Source organism: Pteropus vampyrus, unplaced genomic scaffold (assembly GCF_000151845.1).
Source record: "Pteropus vampyrus isolate Shadow unplaced genomic scaffold, Pvam_2.0 Scaffold36, whole genome shotgun sequence".
NCBI lineage: Eukaryota > Metazoa > Chordata > Mammalia > Chiroptera > Pteropodidae > Pteropus > Pteropus vampyrus.
Genome location: NW_011888817.1, coordinates 1,685,895 through 1,705,930, shown reverse-complemented (window position 1 = coordinate 1,705,930; position 20,036 = coordinate 1,685,895). Strand labels below are relative to the sequence as shown.

At 38.3% G+C, this 20,036-nt stretch overlaps 1 protein-coding gene across 5 annotated transcripts in view; it reads left to right on the top strand.

Moving 5' to 3' along the window:
* USP48 (ubiquitin specific peptidase 48) overlaps positions 1–19,782 on the top strand; it is a 65,262-nt gene extending 45,480 nt beyond the window's left edge. For 3 of the 5 annotated variants that reach the window (XM_011357526.2, XM_011357527.2, XM_023529138.1), the window contains exons 20-27: positions 844–974; positions 1,295–1,401; positions 3,327–3,431; positions 7,860–8,015; positions 11,930–12,055; positions 13,531–13,579; positions 15,761–15,787; positions 16,871–19,770. In XM_011357526.2, the coding sequence (XP_011355828.1) occupies positions 844–974; positions 1,295–1,401; positions 3,327–3,431; positions 7,860–8,015; positions 11,930–12,055; positions 13,531–13,579; positions 15,761–15,787; positions 16,871–16,893 (724 nt within the window). In that variant the 3' untranslated portion in view covers positions 16,894–19,770. Of the gene's footprint in view, positions 1–843; positions 975–1,294; positions 1,402–3,326; positions 3,432–7,859; positions 8,016–11,929; positions 12,056–13,530; positions 13,580–15,760; positions 15,788–16,870 lie in introns of all 5 variants that reach the window. The other 2 variants (XM_023529136.1, XM_023529137.1) reach the window with 2 other exon arrangements.
* The last annotated feature ends 254 nt before the right edge of the window (positions 19,783–20,036 follow it).

The following is a 20,036-nucleotide window of genomic DNA, read 5'->3' as shown; positions in this document are numbered from 1 at the left end:
TCAGGTGCTTCCAGAAGGGCTCATCTATGAAACGTAGCCCCGATGTCACCATTTTGTCTTTTGAAATAATTTTTAAATATAACTATATAAGAGAAGGTTGGATGCTTCTGACCTTGCCCAAAAACTGTGAAAAGAACATTGAAACACATAAATAAAAATTCCTTTGGGACAAAGCTAAAGTTAAGGACTTTATTATTTATGTATCAATGCTTTAATATTAGTTAAGGAAGTTTAGAATTAATATATATTTTCTTCTATGTTCTCCCCTCAGCTCTTTTTTCCTTTTTTCTTTTGTTGTTGTTGTTTAAATGCCAGACAGCCAGAACAATAGCTATAATAAAACAAACAAATATGTGCCACCAGCCAGTTTAAAAATTAAACAATTAAAATATAACCGAAGGCTCCTTGGTACTTATCCTTTCTTCCAGTCCTCCTTTTCTCTCTTATTTCCTTCCTCTCTCAATAACTACTGTTCTGAATTTGAGGGTTATCAATCAGAAAGGATTTCTCTAAAAAAAAAAACCAAAAACACACATAGCAATGTTTGCATATTAAAAAAACTTTTGTATAAATGACATCATACTATATTCTGCAACCGACTTTTTTCACTCAATTTAGGTTTTTGAGATTTAACCATGTTGATTCATATAACTTTAGTTTTAATGCTATCGTAGCATTGTTTTGTATGAAAGAAACTGTTCTTTGTTGATGATGATATTTTTCCCCTCTAATTCCTTTGTGTTAAATATTGATTTTGCTGATTTTTGTTTAGGAGGCTAATGGATTACGTTAGTTCTCTTAATTTCCGTGTGTCTTAAGGCATGTTGTGGTTTTTTTGCACAGTATAGCTCTCATATGGCCCAGTGAGTGGCAAACGATACAAAAGCTCTTTGTTGTGGATCATGTAATTAAAATCACAAGAACTGAAGTGGAAGATGTACATCCTTCAGAAACACAGTATATTTCTGAGCCTAGTAAGTTTTCATACTGCTCTTGGTTTCTATAGTAAAAAGTTGACATTTAAGGAGTAAGGAAAGAATATGTCAGTATGGTATTCTCTATTTAAAATTAAAGATCATGTGGCATTCCAAACTAATACTCTCCAGGTGAAAACTATCATATAATCATTTAGTTTTTGTATGTTTATTTGTTGATAGTAAGTGGGTTTCCTTATTTGCATATAACAGAATACAATAATTAATAGAGAATATGAGTAGTAGTTTATTGAATACTCAGTGGCAACTTTGATACATATTTTTAGAGGTTCTTCGACGCCACTTCTGTTTTGTTTTAGAACTCTGTCCAGAATGCCGAGAGGGCTTATTGTGTCAACAGCAAAGGGACCTGCGTGAATACACTCAAGCCACCATCTATGTCCATAAAGTTGTGGATAATAAGAAGGTACCAGTCCCTCTTGTGGCCATGACTAGTAATGATCAAGCTTATTTTTGTTTGTTTGGCTTGCTTTTGGACTGCTTAGAATCACATTTTTGTTTTCTTGGAGCTGTTTGGCATAAGAATATAAATTACACAAGAATTGAAATTAGACAAGAATTGAATAATTATGTGATTATATGTGGAATTAATCAGTTATTGTATACACAAATACTTATTGAATGTCACCGGTGTGCCAGGGATGTTTTTCTGCTGGGGATACAGTGGTGAAGAAGATAGACAAGGCACTGGCCCTCAAGAATGTTTGTACCTAGTGAAGTGAACCAAGAATAAACCCATAAGTTTATAAACATATAATCCATAAATTAACTTGATTTCGTATAGGGAGGAATGTTTCGAAGGAAATTTAACAGGGCAAAGTGAGAGACTGATAGAGGTGGAGGTGACAGTCAGATAGGGAGTATTAGGCAGGAAAGACGACTTAGAAGAAGCATAATTTTACCTGAGCATTAGCTATCAGGGATCTAGCCTAGGGAGAGTATTCCAACAAAGGGAGGAAGAAGAGCTAAAGGGATAGCCTAATGTGTTCAAGCAGTAGAGTGAAAAATCATTGTATCTAGAGCAGCACTGTCCAATAGAACTTCCTGCAATGACAGAAATGTCTATGTCTATACTATACACTACAGTACCACTAGACACATGTGACTGTGGAGCACTTGAATTATGGCTACGGTGACTAGATTTTTAAATTTAAACATTTAAATAGCCACGTGTGGCCACCGGATACTGTAGTGGACTAGAATGAAGTTTCTTTCAGGTAGAGATAGTGATGGAATGAGGGACCAAATTCTGTTAGATTTTATACATTATACCAAGGCTTGGGATTTTATTCTAAGTGTGGCTATAAGCCATTGGAGAATTTCTAGCAAGGTCGTGTGTTATCTGATTTATGCTTTAAAAAGGTCACCCTGCCCATTGTGTTGGAATTGGTGAGGGCATAACATAAGAAAAGTCAGTTTATAGATGGCTTGCATTGATCTATGAGGGTAGGTAAAATAGACAGGCTTGGGTATATTTTGGGAGATGGGGTGTTAAAACTTACTGTGGATTAGATTTGGAGCATTTTTATTATTTTAGTAAGAGGGATGGCTCTTGGGTAGATTCTGACCCAGATCTATGGACATCTCATTAATTTGATTCCAAGATTTTTGGAATTAAAGACAAAATAGAATGCATTTTATTCAATAGTTACCACACACATTGTTATAGAAAGGCAGCTTACAAATTAGACTTTAAAGGTCTAGGGTTGTGCTTTCCAAGTTGAACTAAGGTCTTCACTTCCTAGTGGGAAAAGGAAGCTAGCGAACATAAATGTCTCAATTTATCCCTTTGAAATGCTCTTAAATTTTTTGTATCTATTAGTACATGTATATATTGGCACCTAGTATAATACAGTATCCAATTTAGCAAAAGTTTTAGTATTTGAGCTTCATAATAGTATTTCATAGTGCATGAGAGCACTTCGTTTTCGTTCTTCATCTTCTCAGTCTTAAGGAGCATTGTGACTTCTGCTGTCTGAACGACTTGACTTGAAAAGGCCTGACAATCAGTAAACTAAGGAAAACGTAGAGCATCTTTGAACTTCTGCAAAATAACATCATTGTAAAAGCCTGATAATAATAACTGTTCTGTAGAGATCACTTACATTTATGGTGACTGCATTAAATACAAGAATAAATCACAGGATAAAAACTAACGTGTTAAAAGAGCACAGAATACATAGAGCCGCTGAGTTTTGATCCTCATTTTGGTCTGTTATCCCACCATTGATAAAAGTGGCTGGCCAGTCAAAGCCCCCACAGCCTCCGTAGCTTGTCTTCCTAGGGTCTGACCTACTTCTCTTTCTCTCTCTGTTCTCCTGGCGCATTCAGGTGATGAAGGATTCGGCTCCCGAGCTGAATGTGAGTAGTTCTGAAACAGAGGAAGATAAAGAAGAAGCTAAACCAGATGGAGAAAAAGATCCAGATTTTAATCAAGTACGTGTCGAAGCTGCTTTTCATTGTCATACATTCTGCTGTTCTGGAAGAGCAGCCACTTCGTTCCCCCGACATCTCTGTGCCCTACGTGGGATGTTGGTTCTCAGCTCCCTTCCTCATTTTCTCTCTTTCCTTAGTTTTGGTGGCACGTTCTAGCTGTCCTGATTTCTCATGAAAAGCCATGGACTACATTATTCCACAATTAATGTTTCTTGCTATTAAGGAAAAAAGGCTAAAATATAATGTAACAAATTTTTAGCTGGAAAAGAAAACTAAAACAAGACCCATATCTTGGTTTGTTGTTTAATTATGGAATCTTTAAGTATGAAAAAATTATTTAACTCAGATTTCCTCATTATAAACAAAAATAAACTGTAGCTTTAATAATGGAGTTAATAGATGAGCTTTGGGGCCTCTAAATAAGGTGTTCGATGACCAGATCAGCATTAATCTTTTGTTGTGCTGAACTTCGAATTCTATTAAAACTGCCTGTTTTCTCTGTATTCCGTTATGATTTTCTATCCCGTCGCCCTTTATTTGGTTGCTTGGTTATATTCTATATGTTCATAGTGATATTGGAGAAAATTGTCTTAACAGGAAATAATGTGGGAATGTTTGGTTGGTATATGATGTAGATAAGTTTCAGTTTCTCAAAAAATCAGACCCCTGTGTTCCAGGATAATCTATGAATACCTTAAATTCATGGAATTTCTATTCTAACTAGAGATTAGTTTTAACAGGTGAGGTATTTATTTTCTTTCCTTACTGCTAAAATATAGTATAGTCAAATTATGGTTATCATTCTCCCCGAAGGAATAAAAGTGTCATAATGGCCATCTGCTGTATCTGTTACAGAGCAGAGATATCTGGGCTTGTTGGCCTGTCTGTACACACTGATACTGTTACTTCATTTTCAACATTGAGAAAGTCTAAAAAGCCCTCTTGACTTGAATCTTGGTCTCTGTGAGGTAAATGTTACTCGTAGTTTCACAGCTGGTGTAGAGATATGTCAGCATTAGTTTCCATGGCTTGTCAGTCTTTTAAAATGTTAACTTTAAAACACATGTAAAAGAACAAAATTGTGCACTTCTATGCACCGCCCTGGTGATGGCGATCAGCCACTCTTGTTAAAGCTTGTATTTCAGTTGTCAGCATAAAGAATCTCCTTTGCTTCAGTACCAATCAAATCTGTACATTTTATAGGAATGCAGGCTTTCAGTTTTGAGGGAGTATTTTCCTGTAATAAATAATACCCTTATTAGAATCTATGTACATGTATGCCTTCTGTTCCTTGGGATAGGTTTTGAGATTACTAAATCAAATAATGTCTCTTGATAAGAGTTTACAAACATATTTTCTGCCTACTAACCTGTTTGTTGTCAACTTTTTCATGTCCCATCTCCTCATAACTTCATCTTCCAAGTCAGAGATCTACCAGCTAGTCTGTTTTTTTTTTAGTTGCCATATTAAAAGTGTGTGTGTGTATGTGTGCATGCATGCGTGCTTGTGTATACACATACCCGTCCTGATTTAGGACTTCATTTTCTTTCCCGAGTTTGGCTGGCAGTACCATACTATTTTACTTATTATCCCTTGGGATTATGGTTTAATAATCAGGTGGGAATCTCATCTTTTTTCAGTTTTTTTATTACCTCTTATCACCAACTCATTTCCCATTCTTTTGGTAAATTTGTTAATTAGTTTGTAAAGCTTGATATGTAATGTTCTTTTTGTGTTTAGTTTCTGTTATTTCAAGCTTTGCTCTTCAGCCTAAGAGGTATTTAGAAAACTCTACATTTCAAATAATTTAGACTTTTGGGAAACTAACTTTTTTTGAATATGTTGTTTTTTTCATTATGGTCATAACCACAGCAATTTTTAAAAAGTGAATGTTGAGTTCTTCTCAGTTGTGGATGACAACAGATTTCACATTGACAAATATGATAGAGAATGCTGGGAAACATTGCTTTGTATGCTGTAATTACTTTTTATACTTTATAATTTTCTTCTGTCTTCTCCTTGTTTGGATGTTGTAATACTCTAGCATGTTTTAAATAGTTCTTGTCCCACAAGTGAATCTCAAGTGTAACCTTCCTTCTTTAGAAAAGAGCATAGAGTCCCAGAATGTCAGCTTCCTCAAACCTTTTCTTTGTAATACAGTCAACCCTTGAACATTCCTGGGGTTAGGGAGGCTGATCCCCCACACAGCCGAAAATCCACGTATGATTTTGACTCCCCAAAAACTTTACCAGTAGCCTACTATTGACTGGAAGCCTTACCAATAACATAAACAACTGATTAACACTTATTTTGTATGTCATATGTATTACATATTGTATTCTTAACAATAAAGGTAGAGAAAATGAAAATGTTATTAAGAAAATCACAAGGTAAATACATGTACTATATTTATTGGAAAAAGAAAACGTTTAAAGTGGGCCTGCATATTTCAAACCTGTGTTGTTCAAGGGTCAACTGTACATTATAGTATCTCAGTGTATAGATAGCTTCTGTAAGTGCTGTTTTAAATCCCTGTAATAGCAATGATGCATTTCTACTTGTCCTTAATGGAGATGAACAAATCCCCTTTCCTCTTTTCTCTAAGCTAGATCAACCCACTTCCTTTGACTTTGACTGTATCTACAATTTAGGTTAATAATGTACCCAGTGTTGGGTATCACTTAGGTAATTGAAAGCCTTCTAAAACCAGTGGGCTGGTTTTTGTCAGATAAGTTGGATTTTAATTCTATGGATTTTTATGAAAAAATAATTCTGGGAAAAGCTTTTAGAACCCATTTAGAATCTGAGTCATTAAAAAATGTGTCTTGGTTAATGCTCAGGGCTTTGTTATAGGGTTGTGCTTTGTATTTCTAAAGTAAAATTTTATTATTATAAGTATTTTCCCTTATATTCCTAATTATGGAATTTAGGTTTAGTTTCACCTTTTCATTCAGCAGTGGAGATTAGGAAAAAATATTTCATCAACTTTGATTTTTATTTTTGAACTCGTATGTTCTCCCGACATTTTCTTACGATTGTTAGAATCACCTATGTATTTTTAGACTCGGCGCTAGAGATGAACCTTGTGCAGTGCATAGCCAGTGGATGTCACCCTGAACAAGTGCTCTTCTGTGTTTGTGTCCTGATTCTCTTCTGCTCTGTAACTCTCTGGAGCCCTAATGGTAATGAATATGTGGCATCTGTGCCCATAATGACTCCTAAACCACTCTGCTTACGCACAGCAGTCAGTCAGTGACAACTACGGGAACCAGAGCCAGGGCCTCGGAGTTAGCTAGTTACTTCATTCAGATTTAGTTAAACCGGGGAAAGAATTCTTTTTAAAATTTTGTTTCTTTCATTCTCTGGCCTAGTTAGCAGAAGAATCTTCATTCTCTGTTAACCTCTTGATGAGGCATTTTAGGAGTATTATAGAAAGACATTTGGTCCTTATCTATTTTTTTTTTCTTAAGACTACTATAATATGTATCATATATCCATATGTATGCCTGTACTTTCTTACCGAACTATCTTTGAGTAAATCGTGTTCATCATGACATTTTACCACTAAATACTTAAACTAGCATGTAAGTACGGTGTCCTGCTACCTGCACTCAGGTTTCTCCAGCTATCCCAAATATGTCTTAAACAGTTTCCCCTCCTCCAAACCAGCGTGCAGTTAAGGTATGCATTGTTTTGTTTCACTTTATATGGTTATCATGTAGAATAGTTATCCTCTTTGACTTTAATTAGAGACTAGTTCGATTTTTTATAGATTGTCCCACATTCTGGATTCAGCTGATTGCCTCCTTCTGTTAATGATTTTAACTTATTTCTCTATTCCTTGTATTTTCTGGAAGTTGGAAGTTGAGTCTAAATGTCTCATATTTAGATTGAACAGTTTTTGCAAAAATATTTTATAGGCCAAGTTATATATATTGTGATCATGTTGAATCAAATGTCTCCTGTTTTTAGTAAACTAAGTTTGGTGTCTTGATTAAGGTACTGTCTATTTTAAAGTTCTCAGCAGTTTATACTTCTGTGTCATTCTCCAGAAGGCAAGAAAATGTTTAATACCAATTAGGATTATGAATTAAATTTAGTAATCTTAAAGTTTTCTGATGTACCACCTGTATGTTCTAATTTAAGGTCAGACTTACCATTTTGCTTTTAAATAACTTTTATAGTAAGTTTTTTGAATCCTGGCACTTACATGCAGTTAGAGGCATCTCTCATTCACTCTTTTCTTTTTCTTAATTTTATGTGAGCCTGCTAAGAATCTCTGATGAGTTTTCTACTCATTTTTGACATTGAATTACAAATGGTTAAGGGACTAAATAAGATGGCTTTTGTTTTCCTGGTGGACTTTCTCAGCGTGGGTCATACTGCAGATAATTTCAGTGTTTTCTTTGCTTTGCATCTTCGTTATAGAGCAACGGAGGAACAAAGAGGCAAAAGATATCCCATCAAAATTATATCGCCTATCAAAAGCAAGTTATTCGGCGAAGTATGCGACATAGAAAAGTTCGTGGTGAGAAAGCTCTTCTTGTTTCTGCTAATCAAACATTAAAAGAATTGAAAATTCAGGTGAGGACAACATAACATCTGTTTAAGTGTGCTGTGGCCTTAGAGGACCTTCATGAAATCCTGCTTTCCACTTATGTTGATATATGTAACTTTTTTCCAGAACTGACCTCTGTCTGCTCATAGAGGTCATTAACAGGGGGCTTTGTTGATTTTCAAATTACGCTTGCAAGGCCCCCAAATTAAAATAACTCTTTCTTTAAAATGACTTAAAGTTTTCACAATAGCCAAGAATCTTTCTATGAAGATCAAATGTTTTTTGGATTCTGTAAACTCAAGCCATTTCTGAGCAGCTTTCCAGTAGGAACATTGAGCGCCAATTTGTTAACATGTCAGAGTTGTTCCTGGATAAGTGTTCTCTCACTTTATCATGCTGCGTGTTTTTCTTTGACTACCTACTAGGTATGTGAGTCGATTACCAGGATCTACTGTGAAATGTAAGGGGGAGATAAAAGGCAACTCTTTTAATTGTTTATTCACATGGATGAGTCAGAAATTCTTTTTATCACAGTATTTTTGGTTTCAGATCAGTCTATTTGGTAGAATTTTAAAGTTCCCTTCACCTCTCTTTATAGACTGGTGTTTTCCAAATTGTTTTTTAAGGGTCCAATTTAGATCATTCCCTCTCCATCCCTCTAAAAGCATGCATTGCTTTGCAAATCAATTCAGTGAATGCGGTGTAGGCATTATGAAAATGCTTCATGATAGTGTTATTTCTTGGTAACAGTACTGAAGTACTCTAAATGAGCATGTCAATGGTATATCTCAAAACCCAGACAAAAGGGGCTGATAAATTCAAGATGTCCATGAAAAAAATCTGGCTTCTGATCTGTTTCAGTCACTGATATATATCCAAAAAGTTGACCAAATTTCCCTCTTTGCTACTTTCATGTGGCAAAGTTTACTGGTTATGCATTTTTTTCTTGTTGCTGATATTTATCATTGTAATTGAGGCAAAAGTACAGGCTTCCTTTGAGGGTGTTATGTGTTCCAGATTGTCCTGGGAACAGTATTTCCCTCGTTTGAACCCACAGCTCTGAAAATAAACGTGTCGGCATAATATCTTTCCTCTGTTATTGTACCTTTTACATCTGAGAAAGCTTGTTTCTCTCACCGGCTTTTGCCTGTCAGTGGTAAACCTCGGGCATTCAAAACCTTTAAATTACAAAAAGAGCCCCTGTGGATAAAGACATTTGAAAAGCCTGTACTGCTTTTATTGTGGACTGCCATTTTTGAAGAATAAATCAAAAAGTCAACAGAAATAACCTTTGTCTGGGAGTGTGTTACCTGCACAAATGAGTTGTTAGAAGGCAGCAGCTGTTAAATGAAACCCCCCAGATGTGCTCTTCTCAGATGGTGCCTTTGCAGCGTCCTTCCTCTCCTCTCCCGCCCCTGCTTCAAGGACCGCTGTGATCCAACCAGAGTCAAAAGAGGGGCAGTAAAATGTGATTTCCTCTTGCTGCTCAGTGGTGGTAGCTTTGAAAGCTTCAACTAGATGTGACCTCTTTGCCTGGCGGCCTGGACAGCATTGCAGTCGGTGGTGGGCATGCATGTGATCCTCAGTTAGTGGTGGTGGATGGTTTTTTAAAAGCATATAGTACGTTTTTTATGTTTGATGGAGCCTTTCCTCTAGGGGATACTACAATTCCAAATTATTAGGTTGACAAGCTTTGTAGAACTGTCAGTGTTTTATTCTAGACATGCCCATTTACAGTTGCTTAAAACTTGGAGAAACTTGCTTCACCTAATTATTAATTCATCTACCCATGATGTCATAAAGTAAATGATGCACAATTTATTCATCTCCTTTTTCAGAGGATACTAAGTGTTTAATTGCATTTCATTTTTCTAAAGATAGGTTTTGAGTGGGTGGTATTGCCCGCCTAAGAAAGGAAATTTTGGCACAGGTTAAATGGCTGGCAGCTAAAGCCATTTGCTCCTGCACTTCCTTCTCTCTTTCTCTCTCTCTCTCTCTCTCTCTCTCTCTCTGTCTGTCTCTCTCTCTCGCACGCCACCCACCTTTAGGAGTAAGAGTTTTCATTGTTCGGGTTTTGCTCCACAGATGAGGAATCCTGCACCTACTTGATAAACAGACCTACATGATATTAACTATACTCAAGCATTCTCATAGTGCTTACTGTTTATGAATTATTGTCCCAAAGGGGCCTCCCTGCCTTAGATTGGCCTGTTCTCTCATTCTGAAATATTGTTTTCTCTTCACTAATAAACAGTTGTTTATTTTTCACCGTTCCTCATCTATAAAACCTGTCTTGGCTTATTGTTATAAAGCTGACTTCCTTCTTGTGTCCTTTCCTAGATCCTACACATACCTTCTGCCACCATCTTCACATTGTTTTGCCTTCACTCCTGTGAACTCCTGTGGGGGGGATCAGTCACTTTTGTATTTCTTGCACCTAACACAGTATTCGACACATGGTTATCTTAGTTATCGAATGAATTTAAATGTCCTTGTCTTTGTGCTCAAAATAAAGTATGAGCATCAACCCTCACTGATGGTACTCATGTCTAGAGGTATTTGCTGTTTGTCCAATCTCATGGGGTGGTGCGAAGACACTTAACATTTAGGGTAGGGATGTGAACAAACGTTCCCACAGACGAGCAGCCGTGACATCACCCACATTAAGTTGGCATCAGACACTTCCACTGTAACTGCTTTCTCCTTCACAGGTCCCATTGAATAACCTGGGGCTGGTCGCCTCTGCTGGGGCCTGTGTGCTGGACTGCCTTTGGTAGAGCTATCCTGTCAGTACTTCTTACTCACCAGAAATAGTTATTGCTTCGTAGGCAGGTCATCGATGATGTCAGTGCACTGTAGCCACAGATCCCTGTTACATCAGTCCCTGCTTGCTTCTCAGAGGTTGATGTCCTTTCGAGAATTCCAGTTAAGATTCTTATTTATCCATTTGCCATTATTTAAACCACTTTTCTCATCCCAGTCTTCCCAACTTGGAAAGCTCTTGGGTCTTGTTATACACACAAACGATAGAATAGTTTTCCTATAATATCATGAACATAGATATAATAAAAGTCACATGTAATAGAGTACATCCAATGAGTATGTTACTCAGTTATGAAGCATAATAAAATGAATGCTCTTGAACTTATCCTCCAAGTTAAGAATCAGAACATATCACTGAAGGTGCTTATGTGTACCTCTCTAAGCCCAATTCCTCCTTGCCCCCCACTGGTAATTACTACCAGGAAATAATAAAAAGTTTTCTGAATTTGAAAAAATGTTCAAGTATTATGCCTAATAGTCTTTCTGAATGGATTTAATTTTTAACACTTGCCTAGAACTGGGGTGGGGTACATGGTCCCTACCCTTAAGAAATTAATATTTTGGTTCTTAGAGGCAGGACTCGGGGCCTAAAAATAAATGAGTTCCAAGGGCTGAATTATATAGTCTAGGCTATTTGCTAAAGGAATCAAAATAAGAAAGAGTCCACATCACCTGCTGGTTAATTCAGAGGTGGTCTTATGAAAGAATTTGGACTTGATTTGATTTTTAAAAGGCTGCAGATCTTGGACATGATGGGAGTGACAGTGATGGCCACGCCTTATAATCAGAGGAGCTGTCAGCCCCGCCCTACCTTCTGCTCCTTTGATTTTGGTACACCCCACCCACCCTTGGAGAGGTGATAAGGTACAGAACAAAGGGATCTGTGGGTATAATTGATAATTGTTTCTTAATTCTCTACCAGCCTTCCTAGGGGTGTTCCCAGATGTATTGAGATTATAGCCTCAGTAGGAATTAGCAAGTGGGCTGACTGCAAACTGTGGTATCTTTTGTACTCTGGCGCATTTTGTTTTTTAAAGAATTATGCATTATTTATTCTAATAAGTTATAAATCTCAATATTTTGCTTCATACAGACTTTTTTTTTTCTTTTTGCACAGATCATGCATGCCTTTTCAGTTGCTCCTTTTGACCAGAATCTGTCGATTGATGGGAAGATTTTAAGTGATGACTGTGCCACCCTCGGCACCCTTGGTGTCATTCCTGAATCTGTCATTTTGTTAAAGGTAGGTAACATTTCCTTTGCTGAGGAATTATAGAAGGTCTTAATGATACACACCCATGTGTAAATTATGTGCAGTAGAGGTCACGGTTGCCTCAGGTCCTCAGCAGGGTGTGGTAATAAGCGACTGCTGTGAACTTTTGGTGGCTTCTGGATTCTCCACCTCTTAGCTTAGCCACAGAGACTTAGAGGAGGTCACGACATTATCAGGTCTCATGGGGTTGTTATTATTTTTGTTAAAAATAATAGATCCAGATTTAGCTTCTTCCCTAATTTCTGGATCAGCAGAATTACTTAACCATACTTCTATTAAAGCATCCCTCATTTCCTCTTGGCTCGAAAGTATGTACCAGCCAGTAAAGCTAGGAAATAGACATGAGACTTGGCCACAGCGGTCAAAATACTTTTGGTTGGCTTCATGGGATTCTTGTCCAGGACATGGAAATTGGCTTTGAGTAGAATGGACTTAGGACAGGTGGAAGATGTTTTAGAAAATAGGGTTTCTGAGAAGTTGTCAAAGAAAATGAATCATTGAACCAGCCTCATTAGTCCAATTCTACCCTCCCTAGGGGCCTGATTTTGTCACTTCCCTTTGCCTCTTGTTTCTTTGTGACCAGAAGTATCACTGCTGTGCCAAACACCACTGCATCATGTGGTAGAATATTTGTCAGGTTTTGACCTGTGAAATAAATGCTTTTCATACCTTAGAGCCTCAATTCTGACGAGATAAAGTTAGGCCCTAGAAATGATGAAGCAGACTCATATCTACCCCACACATGTACACACACCCTTCACCCTATCACCTACCCCTTCCCTCTGTTTACTTTTTGCTTTTCTTAAAGCTGTAGGTTCTGTGGAATTGTTTTGAAAACCTATTGAGTTGCTGAGTCCCAAGGGCCCTTCAGAAATCCGAGAAACGACTTGTATTATTAAAGAATTTGTACTTCAGATGAGTAGCTAGACTCTGCCAGTTATTTGCCTCTTTGTTCAGCTAATCCCATCATAGCTTAGACTCTAAGAAGGATATGGGTATTTTGTTCCCATTGGTGGTGAGGAGGGACAAAAATGTATTTTTAACCTACATGGTATTTTTAGAGGACCAGTCTGACTTTATTTCTACCTGACTCACTGTCACCACTAGTATCTTGACTCACATTAATTAAATCAGAATTTAGTGACCTCAGGGTATCTAAACATTTCTACATCTAAAGGTGTTTTTAGAAGCAGGAAAGCAATGTCACATACGGTGCAGTTTTTGGGTGATGAGTGTCTACCCATCGTTGGCAGGGTATCCTTTGTTAATTCTGGACATTGCTGGCTATGGCCTGAACCCGGTTCTCCACTGGGCAGTTTGGATTTGTGTCTTGTAGAAGTTCAGTAGTCGACTCATGGGCCAGACTCAGTGTGATGAGGACCTGGCCTGCTGCTCTTTCTGGCTCCCTCTCTCGTGGTTTTGAATTGTCTTCATTTGTTTTCTAGGCTGATGAACCAATTGCAGATTATGCTGCAATGGATGATGTCATGCAAGGTAAAGACAAAAGAATCTTAACCTTAGTTATCTTACAAGATCGTAGATAGAGAGAAAAAGATATCTATAAAAATTTGGAAAACGGAAAGCAGAGAGAAGAGTAATTAGAGCTGACACGAAGAAACAAATGTAAGCCTGCAGATGGAAGAGGTCAGCAAGCAGTGAAGCTAATTCAAGTTGCAGAGCCTCAGGCAGGCACGCAGAAATTGGAGACCCCAGGTACCCCTGTAAGTGGGAGTGGGGTATGAGCCTAAAACAGGAAACTTGGTTGAAAAACTGTATACGAAGCAATTGGACAACTCACCACTCCCCAGATCCTCACAGCCCCTCCCTTTCCACCCATGTCACTGCCTCTTCCCCACCTGTGTTCCTTAGATGAGCAACTAGAGTATGTGTTTCAGCTCTTTGACTAAATTAAACCAGAAAGGAGGCCTGTTACATACCAAATAGGGAGACCACCTTCTATCTCTTTGTTCGAATGCTGGCAGCCCATCTCTCTTAACTCCGCATAGGAAGGAGGAGATTCCTTTGTGGGGAAACTGGCCAATTCAAGAAAATAATCTACAGATATAAAAAAGAAAGTGGTTCATCTCCCAGGGACCCTTATGAAGCCTACCAGTGCTCACTGAACAGTTTTCAGTCATCTTTTTAGTGAGTCACACTTAACTAGGCAGAAATGGGCAGCCAGCGGTCCCAAGACAGTTGAGGAATGAGAGCATAGAACTGAAAAATGTCAGTCACAGACTGAGAGAAAGGACCCCAGAGGAAATGGACAATGCAGGAAGCATAAGAAAGCTTACAAATTAACTATAATGCAGAGAGAAAGAACAAACAACAACAAGGAACAAAATAAAAGGAACATTTGGAGAACAAAAAGGAGTTTATGAAAATAAACGATTGCACCAAGGGCCCAATACAGGAAGTGAAATTCTAGGGATAAGAGGATCCTAAAAGCATCTTAGAGATGTGGGAGGAAAACCAATCACAGTCGTAGGGTGAAGAGTCAGAAAGATAAACTAATGGAGCGATGCCAAAGAGGAAAAGTGAATTCCAGTCTAGAATTCTGTAATTAGACAGACTTAATTTTACCCCTCACACTTGATAGCTCTTGGAACACATGTAAGGACTCAGAAAATTTATCTTGCAAGCACTATTTGCCAAGATGCTATGGGAGGATGTGCTCTTAAACAACAGAGTGAATCAAGAAAGAAGTCAGCAGTGGAACCAGAAAACAGGGATCTGACTTAGGAAAAGGTGCCCTAGAAGATGGTGAAGGGAAATTTCAGAACAGAAGCCCTGTATCAGGCATGGAGCACACCCAGTCCAGATGGGAGCAGTGGGATGTAGGCTTTGTCAAAAGATGTCCAACAGGGAAAAGTGGAAGTGATAGATGATTATCTTGAGGTTTATAGGTCTTGAAGAGTTTACACTTGAGTTGGAAATGGTACGGATAAAATGAAACACAAATAATGGAGCAGCTACCAACCCCCACTCCCAAAAAAAAAAAAAAAAACAACGAAAAAGTCATGCCAGACAAGAAATGGTATAACCAGGGTACACCAAAGGATTCAATTGTGAACAATATATTTAGAGTTAAGAATATTGTAAACACCGGAGATCGATTGACTTAACAACAAAGTATCACTGTCGGGAGGGTGGGGTAGGGGGCCGCTGGTATGTAAGAGGTGGTAGAAGAGCTAAATGTCTATCTTTCATTGAGGAAGTTATTAGACATTATCTAAAATTATGAAATAACAATATAAACATTTATTTAGAAATAAAGAGGTTAAATACCAAAAGAAATGGCTACAAGAGTCAAAATGGATTCCTTCTGGAGTATGGGAATGGGGGGACAGAGCAGGCAGAGTGACAGCACCAGACTGCGTAGTCATGTGGTTTTCTCTAGGCCTTCCCCGCAGTCATGCAAAGTGTCGGCTCCAGTTATTACAACCCTTATTTACCAATATTTGACTTTTTAAATGATGCGTATTATTATTTGGATAAAAGTAAAAACAGAAAGAATGTCATCTGATTATTTTCATCCATAACTTCAAAAGTAATCATTATGGGTGAGTTAAGGTAATTAAAAGTTATTTTAAACTTTTCATCTTTAAGCACTGAAGTGATTTTATTGCTCTCTGTCGTGACAGTCTTTTCAATTTGGAATTCTTTTTTTTCCAGTGTGTATGCCAGAAGAAGGGTTTAAAGGTAAGTTACATTTGTCATGTTTTGCTTACGAGTGTCAGAGTCATACTGTAATTTTCTATTAAAGCGAAGGCTATAATTTGATTTTAAAATTTAATTCAGTCTGAGTCTCATGACCGAAATTAATTTTAGTTAAATGCATTTTTTATTCAAGCCTCTTCTTTATCCGTTTCAGCACTCAAGCCTCAGGTGGGGCCTGTGCGTTAGAAGTATCTACTGCCAGATGTCCATTCTGTTTTCTCTCATTTGGGAGGGAGGTCGGGGAATTAGCCAGTGGCATTTCGAGATTTCTATTTAACCTTTTTCCAGTTCATCCTGTCAGTCCCATCTTACAGCAAAACAGTTTGTGTGCAGCTATTGGTAAGAATTAGAGGAGAAGAATTTGCTGAATTATATGAGGTTCAGCGAAAAGATTTCATTAATCTATTTAGAATTAAGGCATTTCTTGGATTATTACTTTAGATGGAGACACGGCGGTGCCTTGTACTGCATCTTGGCCACGATAGTTGTATACACCAATAATTTTCATTAATCCATCAAATATGGACCTTTGACATTTACAGACTTAAGTGTTGCCTGCCATTTCAGTCCGTTGCGGCCTACTCCAGAGGTCCATAGCAGGTTGTGATTTTGCCCAGGAATGAGCTTGAATCAAAAATCAGGGGTTCTTTGCTAAAGCAAATGAGTGAGTAAAGCTACTGGCCTAAATAAAGGCTTCCTCTCAGTGCGGCTTTGTTGTCTACATGGTACCACCAAAAAGAAACTCCTGATGTGGTTAAAACAAAACAAAACAAAAAGCAAAAAATTTCTTTATGAAAATGGCCATCAAATGAAAGCATCAATAAAATCTGATTCACTTGTGTGAAGACAACACATAGGAAACACATGGCTTTCAACAGAAATGTGATTTAGCTGAAAGCCTCAAGTTGGCTGATATTTTTTTCTTATCCTTCAACGTCAAAGGGCTGCTGTGCTCATTTATTAAATTGGATATTCTCTGTTGATGGTGCGTTCTTGGCAAATGGAATACGTGAACTCTTAGTTTTTGGTTCACAACTGTACCTCCACGTGTGTTTCTTTTCCCAGGTACTGGTCTACTTGGACATTAATCTTTTGAACACTTGCTGACTACTAAGAAATGACCAGAAGGGAAGAGGAGTTTGACATGTTAGGGCATTAAAGAAAAGCTGGATTTAAGAATTAAATCATTACATGACTCTTCCAAAAGGCAGAAAACCATTCAAAAGTGACTGTCCCAAATGCCTTATGTCAAATAAAGCAGATTGCACTGAAGGACATCAGACTTGAAGGAAATGTTTCAAATTTTATATTTAAGGGGGGTGGGTTGGTGGGAAGGAAAGGGCAAATAAAGATTGAACGAGTTTAGTAGCAGTAACAGTAAATCATGTTTACATATGAGATTTATAGTCATGGGAGGGAATAAAATTCTGTTATATTTCCTTGCTTGAGTTTCATACCAGATGCATTGGTCCATAAGGGATTTGTATCACAGTAGGTGGGACAACATTCTGCTCTGAACTAAAAGTAATTCTTTAGAGACATAACCTGCTTACCAATACTTGTCTTTGATTCATATTTTACTTTCAATAAAGCATGAAAGTGAAGAACTTGCCATAATTGTGGAAAAGTGTCTTCAGATTAGACTCCTCTCCGTGTCGCCTGCAGCGCACCTGCCCCACGCTGCCCGGCGGTCTGTCTCTTAGTGTCGGTTACAGGAGGGGGCACCTGCGTGTGTCCTGCCATGAGCAAGGGACTCTGTCTCATTTTTGGCTTCAAAGGTTTTTGCTTTCAAGCATTTCAGAAAGGACAGCGAATATTTATTACATGTGATAGCATCCTCCTCCAGTTTTTGCTATTATTCAGAAGTGGGAAATCAGATACACCTTGCACTTTTGAAAAATCCGCCTACCTTGGCAGAAGAGTAAAGTGGACTGAAGTACATGTGGACAACACAAGGCTTTTATAAAACGTTTTTCCATCTTCCGCGTGCACCATTCCTTGCATTTCAATTCTCTTTTTTGAAAGCATTCTTCCTAAATGGCCAGAAAAGGATCTTTTACATCACTTTGTTTAAAAAAGAAAAAAAAAGTGTATGGATGGGCTGTGCCATTTTACCCAATTCAGGATTATTGTTATTAACAACATAGAACCGAAGCAAGATTCTTAAGGATGTTGAAGGACTTTTAAATGAAATTTAAGACTGGAGTTTGTTTCACTGTTTTCTCTGTTGAGTATGTATGTACATCTTTGGGGCAGAGATGCTGACTCAGGTGTCTCTCTTGCTAACATTTGTTTTTTTAGACTTGGATTCGTGCTAGGCTTCCCACCCCTTTTCTGAAAATTTAAGCTCAAATAATGGATGGGGGAGGCAGGTTTCAATTGGAGGACCAGTAACCTTGGCAGCATCCCTTTTGAATAGCTCTTTTTATCAGAATAATTATGGCTGTTTGGTAAAATTATAACTTCTTGCTTGTGTTTCCCCTCTGTGTTTGCAATGTCTTCAGTCTGTGCACCCTGAGGAGACGGGGTTTGTTTAATGAGCCTGTGTGGGAGAGTGAGAGCTGCACACAGGACCCTCGAAACCATCCTAGGAACCAGTGGTTCCCACCTTGAGATCGGCCCAGGGAAAGGACTCAAAAATCAAGATCACGGATAGCTAATCCTGATTTTTTTAGATCTTAGTCTTTTATTTTGCTCCAGAGAAATGAAGCTGGAGCATAAAAGTAATAACACACCAAGCAACTTACTCTTTCCCAAGGTAAAGGCTTGTGTACACATTCACTCAGGGCCAGATGCAGCGACTTCCTTGTCCCTGACAAGCGGCTGTTTAGCCAGAGGAGGTTCTTCCTGGGGATAGACAGCAACATGTTAGGAGCCCCCAGAAAGCTGATATCTTTCTCCCAATTTGCCGTTAATAACAGTTTTAAAATTTGTTACTTGAGTCTTATTTTTTTCTTATGCAATGGCACAAAATAACAGCCTTTTGTAAGTCTTCCAGGCTGATAACCCAGTCTCAGTACTGGCTCCTGCATTAACACTGCCCAGAGTGAGAGTGGGGTGGGCCTCGAGTGAGCAGGTGATTCTCCCCAAGTCTGTCCTCAGAGCCCCAGTTGTCCCTCCTGCCCTTGCAGCTTACCTGGTTCTACCAGCACTACTCAGAATGTCAGCTATGGCCCCAGCAGTGCTGCAACGCTTCGTTAGAGACGTAGGAGCTCAGGCCCCAGACCCACCCAATCGAAATCTGCATCCCCAGGCTGCTCCCCTGTGCTCTTTGAAGTAAAGGAGCCTTGGGCTGGGACCTCTTCCCCACCCACAGTAACTAGTGGCCTTGCATTGCCACCCTCACCAGTTTGTACAGCGAGCACAGGTATAAGGTATAACCTAAACCCGATTCTTCCTTTGTATTTACAAATAGTTGGAGACCAATTGGCTGTGACCACATTGAAGTACAGAGACTCTTTCCATCGGGTTTTTTATGTTGTGCATGTGTACTTTTATATACTAGATCAGTCAGTCTTCTGTAGCAGGTATTATAAAGCTTGAGGTCCCCTCCTCTTATATTTTTGGCCATTCCTTAATCCCAAACTAATGTGTACAACATATGCTGGTACAAATTGTTACCATTATCTGAAATATAGGTTGCCATTTGGACGTTTTCATTCCCTGGGAGAATAAGTATCTTTCTGTGTATTAATGAACATTGTTTAGAATTACTGTGATCTTTCTGCCAAATTAAAAAGAAATGAGTGTCCCTTTATTTCTATGGAATCATAATCCAGAGTGATTTTTTTTATTTCTTTAAATGTCCAGTTGGTTAGTCTGTGTGGTCATGGACTTGTTGATCAGACCCTGGTTAATAATGCTGAGGTTGAATAACCTGTTTTAAGTACCCAAGGGATGATTTATTGCTGTCAAAACAAACTGCTGAAGTGAAATGAGCATTAAAGCCTGTCTTTCCTGTTAAAAGAATCATGGAAGAGTATCACATCCTTTCTCTTTGGTGTTTTAATGTTCAGCTTGTTTAATGTTACAGGGGACTGTGAACAGTTCAGGCCGCTGAAAAGCCAGTGTTTTCATTTTAAGAAGATTCTCACCCCTTTGCCAATACCCTGCACACCTCTCGTTCACCCCCAAACCCCTACCTCTACCCTAGCAAAGAGCAGGGTTTTGTCACCAGTTGCATTCTGATTCTGAAGGCTAGGAGTTCACCACCTCAACCTTAAACGTTGTA